Source organism: Mya arenaria, chromosome 9 (assembly GCF_026914265.1).
Source record: "Mya arenaria isolate MELC-2E11 chromosome 9, ASM2691426v1".
Taxonomy (NCBI): Eukaryota; Metazoa; Mollusca; class Bivalvia; order Myida; family Myidae; genus Mya; species Mya arenaria.
Genome location: NC_069130.1, coordinates 57,526,201 through 57,543,557, shown reverse-complemented (window position 1 = coordinate 57,543,557; position 17,357 = coordinate 57,526,201). Strand labels below are relative to the sequence as shown.

The following is a 17,357-nucleotide window of genomic DNA, read 5'->3' as shown; positions in this document are numbered from 1 at the left end:
TAGCTGATTTTGGTAGTACGATCAAAATTACCGATCGGCACCGGTTCAGAGACGCAACGTGCACCTGCTTTATCGTTAATTCTAATCGTAAACCTACGACCGACTAGAGGAACGCGTAAACTTAACGATCAAGATGGCGGATGAAGATTTTCTCCATATCAAAGTATATTTTTATCAACATTTGAGAGTTTAATATTGCGTGTAGCACGTTCGCTGGTGTGAAATTTTCAAACAATGTCTAAAAATAGCTCAAAACAGTACGAAAATGTTCTATTTCCGCCGATCTGTCAAAAAAATGATTTTAACTGTAGAAAATGTAAGCTTTTTGTTATATTTAGTTAATGCCCTGACATTGTGTACATCTTATGCATAGAATATGATGTAGAATTTGATTTGCTTTCATTGCTGTGTAACATGTCCTGTATAACACTTCTTGATATTCATATTTTTCGGATGGTTTTTAATTCGGATAAATAAATGCCTGTACAATAAACAGATTCAATGTAATATTACCGGCCTCTATGGCATATTATAGTCAGTGAATTATTAAACAATGTTACCATTTATTGAATCATGTCATGATATAAACATTTCATTCTTTTTCTTATAGTTAAACATCTTAATCTGGTGCACAGGCATCTGAATCATTGTTTGTCACTTAAATGTTGTTTAAAACCATTTTGGGTGCATACAATGAGATCAACAACACATCTGAAGATATTTAGTGTCTTTGATATACAAAAAAGAAACAAGGTATGTAACTCAAACTTACCCGATTTCACAGTAGAGTCCAGTTTTATGCAAATTTCTCAACCAACATATAAACAATCCATTTTTAAATAAGTGACATGGAAAGAAAAGTCAATTACCTTTAAAATGGTGTGCGATATGTTGGTATAACTATATTGTCTTTAGACAAACAAGCATAATTCAATGTCCAATTCTCGTGTTTTTCTTTAGTGACAAAACAGTACTTACCAACATCCACTGGAGATACCAGACCAAGCAGACTTTAAGCTACATATATATGGACACAGACAATACAATTCATTGCATATTCCAACACAGCATAATATTTCAAACTGTTTCATAGGCAGTGAGGCATTTGTGTTAACCTCATAAGTTGAAATGAAATTTCTTTTTGTTTTCTTTTTTTAAGTTTGACTTTGAATTGGAAAAGCCATTAACATTTTAAGTTCCAAAACATATATTTATACAGTGTCATCTGTCCATTTGTACATAACCTCCTCCAAGCTTTTTAACAATTTTGAATTATAAAGGAAAAATTTAAATGAAACATTTATTGAATCCTATGATAATATATGAAACACACACAACCATGGTTGTTCATGTAATATTACCACGGATTTAATTTCAATGAAACGTTCATACTACATTTTTGATATTTCTGAATACAAATAACTTGCTGTTGCTGTTATTTTACTTTGACTGGCACATCTTTCAACACACATTGGTGTATATAGTGTATACTCCAGTGTAGGTTATAAAATAATAGAAATAGTAGATAATATTTGCATGACACTCTGAACATATAACCACTTTGACAATCTGCACCACTTATTAAGCTACTGTTTTGTTAAATAATGCGTTTTGATGAGACTAGCTTGTAAAATAGCTATATTTCTTTTAGTCATTATGTGTATCAAGTCTTTGAATCATGTCAGCAACTGTTTATTTTATCATGTATTATGAATGGATCTAATATATTGTTTATTTAACAGTTATCACAACGATTGACACAATAAAGATTGATTTATGAATTGTCTTCATACAACATATCCAACCAGTCAAAATTATATTTTTGAACCATTTCCCAAAGGCAATACCTCCATCTCAAAGTGTTGATGCATAAAAGTATGAACTTTACCTTATATGAACTAAGGCCAGTTGTTGGGGATACGAATCAGTCATCATCATCATCATCATCATCATCATCATCATCATCATCATCATCATCATCACCAGCAACACCACCACTATCATCAATCATCAACAACATTTACGCATCATCATTGTCATCATCGTTACATCATAAATAGTATCATTGTCGTCGTACCATCATCATCATTATAATCATTATATTCATCATCGTCGTTGTCTCTGCATTATCATTTTCTTCGTCATCCCACCATCATTATCATCACCTTAGTCGTCGTAGTCCTTGTAATATTATTATATCATCATTGTCGTTGTCGTCGCATCATCGTTACTATCATCATAAGCACCATGCTGCAAGTTTGCATTTTACTTCTCAGGTCATTCATAATACTCGTACTTTAATATTTCACTTATCAAATACGAATTTAAAATATAACAACTTTAAAATTAGCTGTCTGCATGAAACCAATCGTATTTTGTTGTCCAATTTTATCAGAGTTACACAAAAATTTCTAGGGAGTGTCGGGTTTCCCGGCAGAAACAGAATTATATGCATCATTGTGTAATAGTAGTCACTTGTAAACACCCATTTTGATGTCGTATTCTTAGAACAAATGCGTTTTAAATAACCCACAAGCAGCACAACGCATAAGACTTACATTTTATTGTGAGGCGGCGTCCGATGGTTGCAATACCCACCCAAGTGGTGGGTCCAGGGATAAATAACTGGGGTGTACACAACCGTAGAAAAACGCTATGCATGTATCAGCATTTTACCCGAAAAGGAATAAATTTATGATTTAAATAAACTTCATTTTCTCGCTAACGACGGGGGGGGGGCACGGGCCATTGTACCCCCACGATATATATCCGCCACTGCCTCCAACACAATGTTCTACTATAGATATAAGTGTAGCATTAGCAGCAAATAGTCAATCAGTTTGTATCGTAACATTAATTGATTCCATTATTGGAAGTATTATTATTATTATTATTATTATTATTATTATTATTATTATTATTATTATTATTATTATTATAATAAAAGACAGGTGCGCTCACCAGTTTAATATGACGTGACGTCATTTTACTTCAGACTGTGTCACTCGCTTTAACGCTGAACTTTATCGTTATATTTTACGTACGACCGGAGAGTTTACGAGACGTTTCTGAAACGCCTTTATGATTATCGTTTAGTTGGTCGTTATTATGATCGTAAATTTACGATAATGGCAGATCGTAAAATCTATCTGAAACGCACCCCTGGTAAACAACGTTTAATTTTACGGAAATGACGTCATGACGTTGACATTGAACATGCAAGATTTGCGCGGATTTTTGCCGATAAGAACAGTGTACAAATTGCATTACTTGTGGTGAATGTATTATAAAAAGAATACACATTTTGGCGTGCGACGACTAGGGCCTGTTGCGTTGCCAAGGATACCGTTTATTGTTGCTATTGTTGGCCGATTATTATTTCGCTTTACATTTTATCTCTAAATAAGTTGATCTTGCGGATAACACAGTTTCAGATGTATTGGAATAAAAATGTTATGAGCAATTTTCGCGAACTTAGCGATCACCCCTCGTAATTGCGACTATGAACAAATGTTTGAAATCTACTCTAGGTGAACCTCTACCATGCTGGTTCGTACAAAAAGGCCGCAAGTGGGCGCGTTTAGTTTCCTCATATACACATATGGAAAACAAGGAAAGTACTCTCCACAAAAGCAGTTTAAAACCCGATTTCAAAACAATTTCTAAATCTAACTCTTTCAAAAACGTTCAGCTAAGCATTATGTACAGAACCATTTTACGGCTATATATAAATCTCATTTCTATTCAGTTGATACACAAACAATGTACAACAATGTAAAACGGTGAGGTCTTATGTTGAAGTGAGGATACATCATGCATATTTGAACCCTCCGTTGGTACCCTACTCCTTTACACCACGGCCTCATGGCGCACATACGGATACACTCGGACAGAGACACGTGGTGGTACACGATACTTGAACTTATATCGTCTTCAACGTGGCCATAAATGGCTCTTTTTATCTCTAATAAACTTACATATTTAATGACAAAACACAATGTATATATTCCACGAACTAACATTTTAAGTTCTCATTATACTTAATATTAACTTCCAACTGTTTTGAAAGTGTGCACGACAACTTATTTGTTTTGGTATTTATGGCTTTTTCACTATCAGCAAAAACTCATTTAAAATAGTAAAAAGACAAATTTATTGTCTAATTGTTGTATAGTCTAGACTTTGTATAATGCTCTATGGCGAACAAGTATTTAATAATTAACTTTCAACGTCAACGATTGTTTGGAATATTTGAACTACAATAAATATATCTAAATACTGCGTGGCATTGTTTTAAGAATGCACAATAGAAAAGGATAATAGAGAATAGTTCGCATACAGGATCGCAAAGCTTTATGGAAAACTCTTCTCCTCGGAAATTACTTTCAAGCTATTTTGGTTCGTAATAAACATGGCCTCCATTGGGCGATACTTGTTTTCACGAAATGTCTTAATGTTAAACCGTGAAAACTTACTCCTCATAAACTGCTTAGCCAAATTCAAAAATAATTTCATAGAAATATTCTTTGGGCACCGGGGATGAGCAAAAAAGTCACGTGACCACAAATGCAAACGCCAGTAGTATTTTGGCTCGATTGATCGTCAATCAAGGTAAGTCTCGTATCGATATTTTTGTTACACGCGAGAGTTCGATCAAATGACATAGCGCAAAAAAGAATGCATTGTTTTGTCTTTCGATCGGTGTATTGGTCACCTTTCATGTCTGCATAGTTTCCGAGAACACTTCGATACAAATTGTGTCCATGAATGCAAACGCACGTAGGTAGTGTTAAAATGTCACATATTTTGATAAATTACCACATTTTATTCAAATGTTTGTGTTTCAGTTGTTCAATAATTGTTTTTAATTGCTTTATGAATACTTTGTGCGATGCAATATGTACAAAAATGCATTTTCTGAAGTATTTCAAATTTGGCAAACGTACGTAGTCTACCTAAAATGACAAACGCACGTAGGCATCTTATAATAAGGAGCAAACGAATATTTCGTTAGCCTTTAATTGAAGATATTTATCCGCCCTATTATTAATTATTTAATATCCATCATAATGAAAGTTATATAAATTTATGATACGTAACAAACATTGACACGATATTATGCGGGAGTGTTGCGGGAAATATGAGTTCTCGAACAAACTCTCATCCGGCCATGCATCTTAACTAACTTAACAATGCTTGTTAAATGTTTATCTCGAACATTTAGAACAGCTGTTGTAATGTCACATTTCAGGAACCACACGTTTGATACAAAGAGTCAGAGTACAGTACAGTACGGGACTGTTTTGATAAACAGAAATGCATTACAGAAGGGAACTATTGGTGTGTGCTGGGAGCGGGCCAGACGCAACGATTCTAAGATGCTTGTAACAGATCGCATGGGGATAAATATTTAATTTGAACATAATTTAAACATCTTTAATGAACCTTTTATTTAACCATTCTTTATGTTGTGATGATAATACTGTCATGATAATTGTTAATGACAGATATTGTGATAATGATAACCATAAAATGACATTGCGATGATACAATGACAATGTATGCTCTACCCGGAACAATGTTTATATCACTGAAAATACTCTTTGAATTGTATGTATATTATAAGTGCTGTTTTACAGAAATAAAGACATTATAATGGAAATGTTCTTCATTTATTCTATAACTGTATATCTTAGATTAGTTTTATACATTGAATAAAATGATTGACAATAAAAGCGATCACAGATGATCAGATAAAATCAAAGATAAGTAATCAAATAACATAACGATTAATTAATAAACAATACTTTTGTTATGATCTGCCTGAGAATCTATTTTCTTCCACATCAGATAAGTTGACCTAAAAATTTGGCAAGGGCCAAGATAAAACAAGTACCCGTATGGAATTCATTTTTTTTTAATCGTCATCACACAATTACCTCCCTTGTAGACGACTGTCGTCTGTAGCGTTATGATGACATTGTCTCGTGGCAATTTTAAAAATCAAAATTGATTATTTCTCGCTTCAAATGGAGCAATAGAAAAGTTTTCGCGCTCCATTCAAGAAATAACGCTGTCCTCTTTTTAGAACTATAAATATTTAATCATAACATAAACATAATCTGAATCACTGCACGCATATCTATAACAACCACGAATTATTACAAATCTATACGTGCATTATATTCACTACGCACAAAAGATTTCCAGGTTTTTCCAGGATCATCGCCGCTCGTGTAAGATAGGTTCATCCCACCCCTCTCGCAGGGTGTTTTGCGGAAACACGGTAAACCCCGCTTCCGCAATACACTCTATGTTCGGGTTGGGATGAACCTTGCACTCTCGGCCATGAAAGAAACTTATTATCTAAAATTTGATGTTTTATTTCGTGTGTTTAATAACTTTTGCTTGCACAATCTACTTCTATGCCGATAACATTTCCCACATTCAGCACACTGGTATGATTTCTCGCCAGTATGGCCGTCCATATGAGCCTTCAGGTCTATTTCTCCTCCATTGAAATCCAACACATGTCGCACGTATAACGTGTCGTGCCATCTTCTCCTCGCCAATGCCTGTTCAGGTACGTATGTGTGGTGACCTCCTGCATGCATTTTGGGCACAGAAACTGCTTATTGGATCCATGTGTGGTGCACCTGTATAAATACATGTATGCCTTTAAAAGTATGCAATTAAAATACTTGTAATTGCAATATTTGGGTAACCTTTAATAAAAACGCCTGAGCTTGCGACTGGTAGATAATTGCTTAATTATAGAATAATATAGAAAAAAAAAACAAGAATAATATAAGCATTTTTTAATACTAAAATACACTTATATATGGCGCGTCAAGCTCTCCGTGGTGTACAACTGTTTCAGACAGCATGTAAATGCTTTTACACCGTCATGGCGGCGCTCATGCAATTTCAGCCCCCCCTGTCGTTTTCAAAGCATTCCCACAAATGTGGCAAACAAATGACTGAAACAGACACTGTCATTTATTAATTAAGCGCCACTTGATTTACTTCGCAAAATATATTACACAAATTGTAGTTTGTTAAAAGAATATCATCTGTAAAGGCATTTTCATAAAAAATACGTCTCGTGCAAACAAACGCTTATTAAAATCTTAAAAGATGGCTTATCTAGCTAAGTAAAACGACATAAAGCGTTTCACTTTCCCTTATGCATATGACCGCAAGCATTATGATAATAATAATAATTAAATATAAATTCAAAAATCTTACAACAATAGTTATGGATATAAAAAGAATAAAAAGTTTTAAAAGCTTTCGACTTATACGATAACTCATTATTATTATTATATAAGATGCCTACGTGCGTTTGTCATTTTAGGTAGACTACGTGCGTTTGCCTTATGAAAATGCCAACGTGCGTTTGCCAAATTTAAATTCTTCAGAAAATGCATTTGTTTGTACAAATTGCATCGCACAGAATATTCATAAAACAAATAAAAGCCATTATTGAACAACTGAAAGTCAAAACAATTGAAAAAATGTCGCAATTTATCTTAATATGTGACATTTTAACACTACCTACGTGCGTTTGCATTCATGGACACAATTTTTATCGAAGTGTTCTCGGAAACTATGCAGACATGAATGGTGACCAATACACCGGTCGAAAGACAAAACAATGCATTCCTTTTTGCGCTATGTCATTTGAACGAACTCTCGCGTATAACAGAAATATCGATACGAAACTTACCTTGAGTGACGATCAATCGAGCCAAAATACTACTGGCGTTTGCATTTGTGGTCACGTGACTTTTTTGCTCATCCCCGGTGTTTGGGTGACCCTCAACCCAATTCCTTTATGCCAAATCGGTTCTCAAAAAAGGCTGCCCGGGTGGCTGATTTCACTGACTATGACTGGCCATGACTATATGAAAATAATTAAATATCTTCTGCTTAGAAACCGCTTGCCTGGTTTCAAAATTACTTCACAGAAACGCACCTAGGGTTTCTCTCTACCAAAGTCCGATAAAACTTGTAGTTTCGTGAGACATTATGGCTGGGTTTCCGTGATAGTTTCCAATATAAGACTTTATGAGCAATATCGTCTTGTCAATAACGCTCTTCTGATTTTAAAAATAATCACGGAAAGGATCCTTACGCGACTCCTTACTTAAAGTGATGTATGTTTGTTTAAAATAACATGACCGCCTGGAGGCTAGTTTTATATAGACTTATACAAATAAAAACTGTAAGTTCTAAACCTATAGCATTGTCTGGCGGTTCTCTACCAAATGTTTAAATCATGCGCATGGGATCACTTTGGCCCTGCACTGGAGTCGCTTGTTTTACTGTAGACGTACACATGGAAACCACTTTAAAAACATTTTCTCCTAAACTGCAATGCCATGAGATATTTACAATGTAGATTCATCGAGTGGTCCTTTACCAACGTGCTTCAAATCATCGTATATCCATAGAAACTATTACATTCCATAGCAACAACAAACTTGTGGGTTTTTTTCGCATCTTGCTTACTTTTCAACTTTCACTTCTCTTAAAAACATGGGCCTATTAAGCAAACCGTAAAATTCCGTATTAAACGCATTCCTTAGCTACCATGCATCTCCTTAGCAAGCACTAATGTCTTAGCATCCGCCTTTTGTGTTGGATATAGCTTGTTTTCCTAGTGTATCCAATTCTGTACGGCCTCACTGGCCCTCTTGTTTTAGATTTGGTTAGCTTGACAAATCAAATTCATTAAGCCAAATCACATTCTCAGGTGAGCGATATAGGCCGTTTACTAAGCAACAAATATTGGAATGCTTTCTGATACGTACACACATAGCATCTGGTTCACTCAGATCGTTTCCTATTGACTTTGAGTGCCGTTACAAAGACATTCTTAATATTTGGTTGCAATCAAGTAAGAAAACTTAGTTAAACAGTTTGGCTCTACTTTTATTTTCTTGAAATCCAGTCTGGACTGATTATACTCGTATTGACCTACACTTGATATAGAAGTTAGTGTAATTTTAAACTTAGTTGTTTTCTAGTGAGCAGACATGACTTCTGAGTGGCCAAAGATAATTTCACTTAACGTGAAGGTTTTCTAGGCCATTATTGAGGGGTATAAGAATGCGATTATCAAGGTCCAAACTACTCCAGATGAATGGCGCAGTATCGGTCATTTTCAATGGTAGTATAAGTGTTCTTCTCATAACGGAAAGATAATCATTACGGGAGGTCACATCAGTTACTTGTATCTAGCATCCAATGCGCGGACGACTGGTCGATGCATTTATCAGCGCCTTTCACAAGTCCGGAAGCGGAAGTGCATGGCGGGCAACCGCGCAGTAGAGCACGTACTCCGCCTTGATGCTATTCTTCCGATTCCGTTTAAAAGTTTGTGCATGCGCATGCATGGGCCGTGGGATGTAAACAAAATATTCTATACATAATTACAATTAAGCACTGTAACGAAGCACTTTCATTTTGCACAATTACAACTTATCTCCCCTGTTTATGACTGTATTGCATTTGAAGACAAGGCAGGTTATATATTTACAGGTACCATATATACAACATTTGCAATGAACATTGATTTCAACTTACCCTAAATTTACTTTTCAAATATTTGACTAGGGCCACAACAATTTTTCTGTGTTAAGGGCGACCTGACCATACCTAGCACCCCCACTCACGACCAGAGGGTGATTTTTGTTAAAAGAAAATTGGCCCGACCCTACCTATCATTTTTGAGACCGTTGCTATAAACTCAGATTTTTCTTTTAAATCCTAAAATAGGCTGAACACGAAACAATTTCGGGTGTACTTTACTGGTTGAGAAGCAGTTTCCGACGGAAAGCAGTTTCCGACAATTCGCCTTTTCGCGTACTTTCTTTTGATCTTCATAAAGAAGGTAATGCAACTCAATTCTATGGTTACTAGGCAATCAAAAGTTGGAGTTCTTACCAAGACACATAAGTTGCTTTTATTATTATTTACTATTTAATGTTTATTTTTCATTTTGTACACAAACTCCCACGTGGGGGTCGTCACGCGCTTCACATTGCGCATGCGTGTGAACCTAATTTGCATATCTATGAATAGCTGCAAGGTTTTCCTAAAATGCCTTATACAAACGATGATCATTGTGTACTTATTTTGTTTCAGACCCACATTCACTAAAATGTAATCAAACAAAACTTCATATCAGAAATGAATCAAAATATCAATGATATTCAGTGTCTTTCTGATTTTGCGAACGAACTGACTGTTATTGTTTACATTAGCGACGCTTCATTTTCTGCTACTGTACGGCACACTATTTTGGAATCATGAGGCTGCCTACGGGGTATTTATGTTAATTAGTAGTCAATTAGTGAATAGAAATATAATATAGCGACCTTGCTGATGTGTTCATAAATATGTTATTTAAATGAAAAGTATTTTAATCATTTATTATATTATAACAATTATTGCTATGATTATTCTTATGAGTATACTTATTATTTAGCTTCACATTTATTAATTATTAAATAATAATTGTTTTTATTATTTATGATTATTTTAATAATAATCATTATTATTATTATTGTCCCTATTTATATATAAATGTTAATACTTTTTATCATTCATGCAAAATTGCCACAAAAAGGTACCCTTTATACCAATTTTATCATTAATTTGTGATCATTTATTTCAGTAAACTGGGTATAGACAACATGCCAAAACAATATTCTGATAATGATTTGAAGCATGCGATTGCCAGCGTCCGTCGGGGGCATTTAAGTATGTCAATAGCTGCAAAGGAATTCCGTATTCCAAGAACAACCCTACATGACCATGTAAATAATCCTGACCTCCGCACTAAAACAGGGTCTCCAAAGCAGCTGTCTGAGGAAGATACTCAGGCATTTGTCAACTTCTCTATGTACTGCGCAGCCCAACATCTACCTCTATCTAGAGAAAGAGCCCGCTGTTTCATTCTGGACATTGTCAAGAGATCTGGTAACCTTAATACCTAAGATATAAGTTCGTTTATGTTACTGAATACTAAATTTAACACGGTTAAAATTCAATGAATACTCCGTCAGATTAAAATTTCTGTAATTTAATAAAAAAAGTTCTACTGAAACTGCATCGCTATTACAAACATATAAAGATGTATATATATTTCAGAGAAACCCTGTCTATTCAATATGGAACATGGTCCTAGCGACGAGTGGTTTAGAAAACTGGAAGCCGAACATCACGCCATCCGTTTTCGAACAGCACGGAATGAGGACCGTTCCAGGACTACCATGTCCAATAAGAAAGTCATGGATGAATTTTTCCTGTTTTGGGTGGCACAATTGAAAAACATGGAGTAACTGCAAAGCCAGCACAGGTACATTATGAAGAACGCGACGAAAGAATACCGCGCTTGAAGTTATTGAACAGAACTGCTTGTTTTTTTTTAGAAATGCTTCACGTAATTTGTTTTTTTATTTGCAGATCTTCAATTGCGATGAGACAGGGTGGTGTGGAAAGGAAGAGAGTAAAGTCAAAGTAATTGCTCCGCGTACGGGGCCAGTCAAGCAGATACGTGTGCTGACGGCCGACCACGTGACGGCCTTGCTTTGCGTGTCTGCAGATGGGAAGACAACGTCACCCTGTATAATCTACAAGGAGAGTTTCCCACACCGCACCTACAGAGAGGGTGTGCCCGGTACGCACATGTAGCATATAACACGTGTTAAAGAAATGTTCGTTACGTTTAAGTATGTTTCGTTAAGTAGTCTGCAGTATTTTTGTACATTCACCTGCATTTTTGTCTTTACAGGATCATGGCTATTTGCAGTGAGTGACACGGGGTATGTGAACACTGAGATCTTCTGTCAGTGGTTTCTGCGCGGGTTTATCCCTAACTGCGGTAAGGAACGCCCCGTTGTTCTCCTCATGGACAACCACGACTCGCATATCAGCTTACCGCTAATACATGCTGCACGGGCAAACGACATTGTCCTTGTCGGGCTTCCAAGCCACACCACTCACCTTCTACAGCCACTTGACGTTCACATTAATGGTCCATTGAAGCAGAAGGTAAATCGGCATGCTTGTTGTATAAATGGTATTGCTACACCTTTACACAATATACAATACAATGTTAAGTGCATAACAGTATGAATTGAAATTTTAAGACATTTAAAATAACTATATAACATGGTTTGTATACCAAACCCGGGTCTACTCTATATGTAATACATGTTTAGGAACAACAGGATTGTTGATGTTTGTAATTAAGCGACCATACATGCTTTGTTTAGGTTTCTAAGATATGCAACAATCTCGGATTCCTGAGACCAGGTGCGGCCATATCGAAGGCGAAGCTCCCGGTCATAATTTCACATGCACTCGACCAGACATCTCCTTCCAGCATAAAGGATGCGTTCAGGCTATCGGGCATCTTCCCAGTGGACAGGAAGCAGATACCAGATGCCGAGCTGGTTCCACCAACCATAGACGTATCTACCACAAGATACCGAACCGACCCGTAGCTGTCATGCCTGTGGTAGCTTTATCGGGGATAATCCTCTCGTGAAGAGAGGGCTGGTGCCAAGACATCTTTGGGACATATTAGTGCCACCACCAATGCCGGCTGCCCCGATTAAGAAACCAAGCGCCAAGATTGTGGCGACAGGAAGAGTGATATCGAGCGACGATATATTAGAGTCGTTGAAGGTAACTTTAAGATATTATGGTTAATAAATAATAATCATAGAGACATAATATTTAGTATATACATTGCTTGTATTATGTTTTGAATATTTTAAATTTGAGGTTATAATTGACGCTGTGTAAAGGCACTCCGCTTGCATGTTGTCATATTCTTTAGGCGAATGAAACTGAGGCTGCAGAAAGAAAGGTTGTTTTAAATTTCTTGTAAATGCCTTAGTTTATGTAAAAACATCTTCTAAATGTATTAGAATAATCTAATATTATGATTATTAAATAAACAGATAAAAAAACACATGATAACCACCTAAAAACCACCGCGTTATCGTTTTGTCGGAAACTGCTTCTCATCACAAGCAAATCAGAACGGTGTAAGTACCCTCTTGGCGCCCCTACTAGATACACTATATGTGACGTCACACATTTTAAAAATATACCGATAATAGCATCTTGAGCTGCAGTTTTATTATTATTTAATATGAACTTTTTTAGTAGACATTTAAACACGTATGAATAATTCAACAAAAACCTTGAAAAACTGTCGGAAACTGCTTCTCAACCAGTATAATACATTTATTAAAGTAGCACACGTTCTTCTAGCTTTAACTTCCTTTAGACTCCGAAACGATAACTTCCAACGAGTCAATACAAGAAGAATCAGGTGACCGCAATGGCTGGAGTCCGTTGCCTTGTTTGAACGATAGTGCTATTTTATTACACGATGAAACAATGTATTTAGATCAGCTCGAAGCATGGTTTCTTCAAAGGTTTCTTTTAAACTACTATGCGAGTTGTGTTATGTTAAAATGAGAGTTATTCAAAAGACAAACAAAAACAAATTCTTCTCGTCGAATACGTTATTCATATTGTATACTATTGTTTTGTTTGTTTGACACGATCGTGCGACGACATATTTTAATACAAATTCATTGAGAGTCACTACAAGTCTAGTCAGTCTTTAAGTAAATGTATTTTCTGAAACCACATAAGGTTAAAGTAAACACAATTGAAAATTTGATATGCTACACCTACCGTTGCCACATTTTTTTCGAATAGATTCCGCATTGGCGTCGGATAGAACCCACAATTGTTTACGGTGAATCCGCTTTGCATGATCACTAGGATTCTATATAATACGTTTTGACAGACATCTTTGCATGATTTATAAGGAAAGCTTTCAACGATATACATGTAAATTCAATTGAGATGTATACGGAAATTCAACAGAATCAGTGTCAACCCTTTATTCTTTGTTGACCTTTGTCAACAAACAATGCTTTTTATCGCGTCTTTTTTCATTTCCCGTTTATAACTTAATGATAGTGCCCTTTCAACTGTTTTATGTTTATGAAGATCTTTGGACAATGTACAAGTTGGAAATAAATTGTCTTTCTGTATGTCGGTCAGTCTGTCCGTCGGGGCCAACATAGCGGTTCTACGGGCTGTGCCGATTAGGGCTAGGAGCTATTTGGTATGATTTCTATTCAATTCCCTCATACAACTACACGTTTTAGGGTTTATTTTCGTCCATTAGGGTTAGGAGCTATTTGGTAATAATATTTATTGAAAACCAAAAAACAACTTTTCATTCTAGGGGCATTTTAAAAGAAGGAAAACCAGAAATATTTCGCCTGTCTTACTGGTATTTGCATCACATAAGAATATGTAATTCAAACTTAACCAGACAATCCATACATGCGATACATTTATAACAATTGATTAAAATAACATGTTTCGATAATGACGGCTTTCCACTTGAATAAACGACAGGAAATGTTTACCGAACTTAAACCCGATGCCTTATTATTTGTACAGCGCTCAACCGTTATTGAAAATATCGCTAGGTCAAAAATGCTGTATTAGAAATGTTTTGTCTAATATTTAACTAAATTGAATTATATTGTTCATTCGTAAACAATAGCATATTACTGATTTCGATATATCGTTACCGAATGGCTCAAAGCGTATGTATTATATACGTTAACACAATGAAATAAAGGAGAAATAGAGAAAAACATACTATATAACATATTTTCATTTTTATATTAAACATGAATCGCTTACTAAAACAAGAAGAACACTCATGTCCTCGCCTTACAATATTATAATATTATGATTTGGAAAAAGGTATATACCAATCTTGAACCTGTCAATTGTGTTTTAGCCGAGAAGTCAAACAGGGGGAATCATTGAGAAAACTTCTGGTTGAAAGAAGCGATGAACAAACGGTCAAAAATATTGCATAAGCCCTGGTCCAATCAATGTGACTTCACACAGGGTCATAGGACTCGGTTCCTGGTTCTGCTGAAGAACTCTGAAAACGCGGCCGACCACGGGCTCCTGACACATGACGTCCACGGGTTTGGAGGAATCTTCCGGGGGACCCGAGAACGTCCCACAATTCGTACCCTCCCCTGACACCATAGCCACCCGTGAGTCGAAGGCAGAGATCGTAAGGCCACTGTTTCTATCGGCTGTAATCATTTGATGAGTTAAGCAACAATACACTACCTAAGACATTACATTCATTCTTAGAACATGGTTCACTTTATACACAGTTGAAACTTATTCTCAAAATGAAAAGATGCCACTTATCCATCCATAATTTAAGAAACTTTACAGTTTTGTAGCGTACACCTAGGCTACAAAGAACTTTACTGACACGTAAATGAGCTATTTATCTGAAGGTTTCATTGAATTCAATAAGCAATCATGTTCAAAATTGTGTGACAAACTACAGAAACAAGCTCAGTAGACCTATACACCCGGTTTAATGGCACTGGCACATAGAACACAAAAACAAATTTACAAACAAGAAACATGGAAGAACAGCACAAAACTCCACAAACAGCACAGTGCATACATACTATATATAAAAAACTAGGTGAGTTTATCAAGGATTGTTAGGTACCGCCATGGGGGTTTAAACCAATTTACGTGCACAAACCTCACTCTTATCCTTACAATCCAAAATAAAAAATAAATGTAAAAGGTAAATCTTATGCATTAACTTGAGGAACTTAATAATACCGCTTTGGAACGGTCATTAAAATGTAAAGTCACTGGGTTACCAAGTTTATGCGTGGTGACCCCATAAAATTTCGGTTATCTTTGGCAATCTTTCAAAGTCAGAAGAGGTTGTTATAAATATAAATTTCGATTCTTTTTGGATATCATTTCATAGCAAATAAAACCATTTTAATTGATAATATCAGCTTAAACATTCACATACTTACTACAACAATCTGACCGGAACTGTATTTGGATACCCTCTAGCTTAACGGGGCGGGTCAGCTCTAAAGCCCAGAAATTTTGAGTTTCATCCTCTGTGTGGGTACAGGACTGCGAATTCCACATGGACGACGGATTTCCGTCTAACGCTCGATCTGGGGACCCATCAAAACTTGTTGTTGATTGCCACGTTTTAGCTGTTGTGGTATATTAAAATTATAGCATTTTTTATAAAAATCTTAAAAGATTTGTGAAGAAAAAAGTCACAATTTATCAAAGAAAAAGTGCAAGAATATCACCACATTTGTAAATCAATCTTACCACAAATGGGTAGTCCCGTCCACTTTCCATTCAAACACTGCCCAAAGTGTCCACCGATCTGAAGATATTCCGGATCACAGAAAAAGGCCCTCTTTGACCCTTCAGTATTCAGATTACCCCTGATAGCTTCGCCTAGTTCGGCCACTAAGGGAACGCAGTCTAAAATACAAATAGTTACATTCACACAAGTGCTAGTTCTGTTTATAGAAGTTTGCTTAAAATATTTGGATCATTATCAACATCATCATATACTGACCTTTCATTGAGAAAAGCACATTATTCTTACCTGATTCTGTACACGTATTTGTGTTCAAATCACATGTGTCTTGTTCAAGGTTGTTTGAACTGCAGAGGACATCGCATTCAGCTTCTTCCTTTAGTAGAAATATGTAAGATATTGCAGTAGTTTTCCGAAATAAGTGGCATAAGGATACAAAGATTTTTAAATAGAGGTGCGCATGAATAATAAGGGATCATATGTTAAATACTTTACAATAGAGTAACACAAGAAACTTGTAGATTAAAACAAAATGTACTGGAGTATGTGAAATTAACGTGGCACCTATTTCACAAAAAGTTCATGCTTAATCTTCACTCATTTGACATCAAAATTGCATAAAAACAGTCATAATTTGATATGTTTTACATTTTAAAAGCGCATTCTCTCATAAATTATGCTGATAAAATTTCTGGTTTATAGTTAAAGTACTTCTAAAAATAAAATTGTACACAAATGATACGTAGCATAATGCACAAGATAATGTGCTTTAGAACACAGTAAAAAACAGTAATTTTGAATCATGTTGTTCTGTAACGTGGAAAAATGTGTTGAGACTGAAATTGAGAAAACACACAGGTTACACGTAAAATTTGGTTCAGGTCTAAAAAATAAGCATAAACTAGCATCAGGTGAACATAAACGTGCCTAAACCAATAGGTTTACACTCAACATTTAGGACAGCGTTAGTCAATTAAAACACATATTTACAAATTTTGAATGAGAAATGATGAGCGAAAATTGCGCTCAAAGTCCTACATTCTTTCAATAACTTGATGCGCTACGTACGAACGTGAAATAGAAATCTGAGGGTATACCCCCACCAACCGTC

The 17,357-nt window shown here is 35.6% G+C and overlaps 1 protein-coding gene across 1 annotated transcript; it reads left to right on the top strand.

Annotated features, from left to right (window-relative positions):
* The first annotated feature begins 10,772 nt into the window (after positions 1–10,772).
* Positions 10,773–12,518, top strand: LOC128246208 (uncharacterized). The gene is made up of 5 exons (XM_052964399.1): positions 10,773–10,989; positions 11,161–11,324; positions 11,476–11,689; positions 11,804–12,063; positions 12,288–12,518. Exons 1-5 carry the CDS (start codon positions 10,773–10,775, stop codon positions 12,516–12,518), a joined length of 1,086 nt encoding a protein of 361 aa, XP_052820359.1.
* The last annotated feature ends 4,839 nt before the right edge of the window (positions 12,519–17,357 follow it).

What these genes read in the sequence shown, in the direction of transcription:
- LOC128246208 (XM_052964399.1), top strand. Translation starts at nt 10,773, where the DNA reads ATGTCAATAGCTGCAAAGGAATTCCGTATTCCAAGAACAACCCTACAT. An exon ending in GGACATTGTCAAGAGATCTG is followed by an intron (nt 10,990 to 11,160) that starts GTAACCTTAATA and finishes TATATATTTCAG; the next exon opens with AGAAACCCTGTCTATTCAAT. An exon ending in ATGAATTTTTCCTGTTTTGG is followed by an intron (nt 11,325 to 11,475) that starts GTGGCACAATTG and finishes TTTTATTTGCAG; the next exon opens with ATCTTCAATTGCGATGAGAC.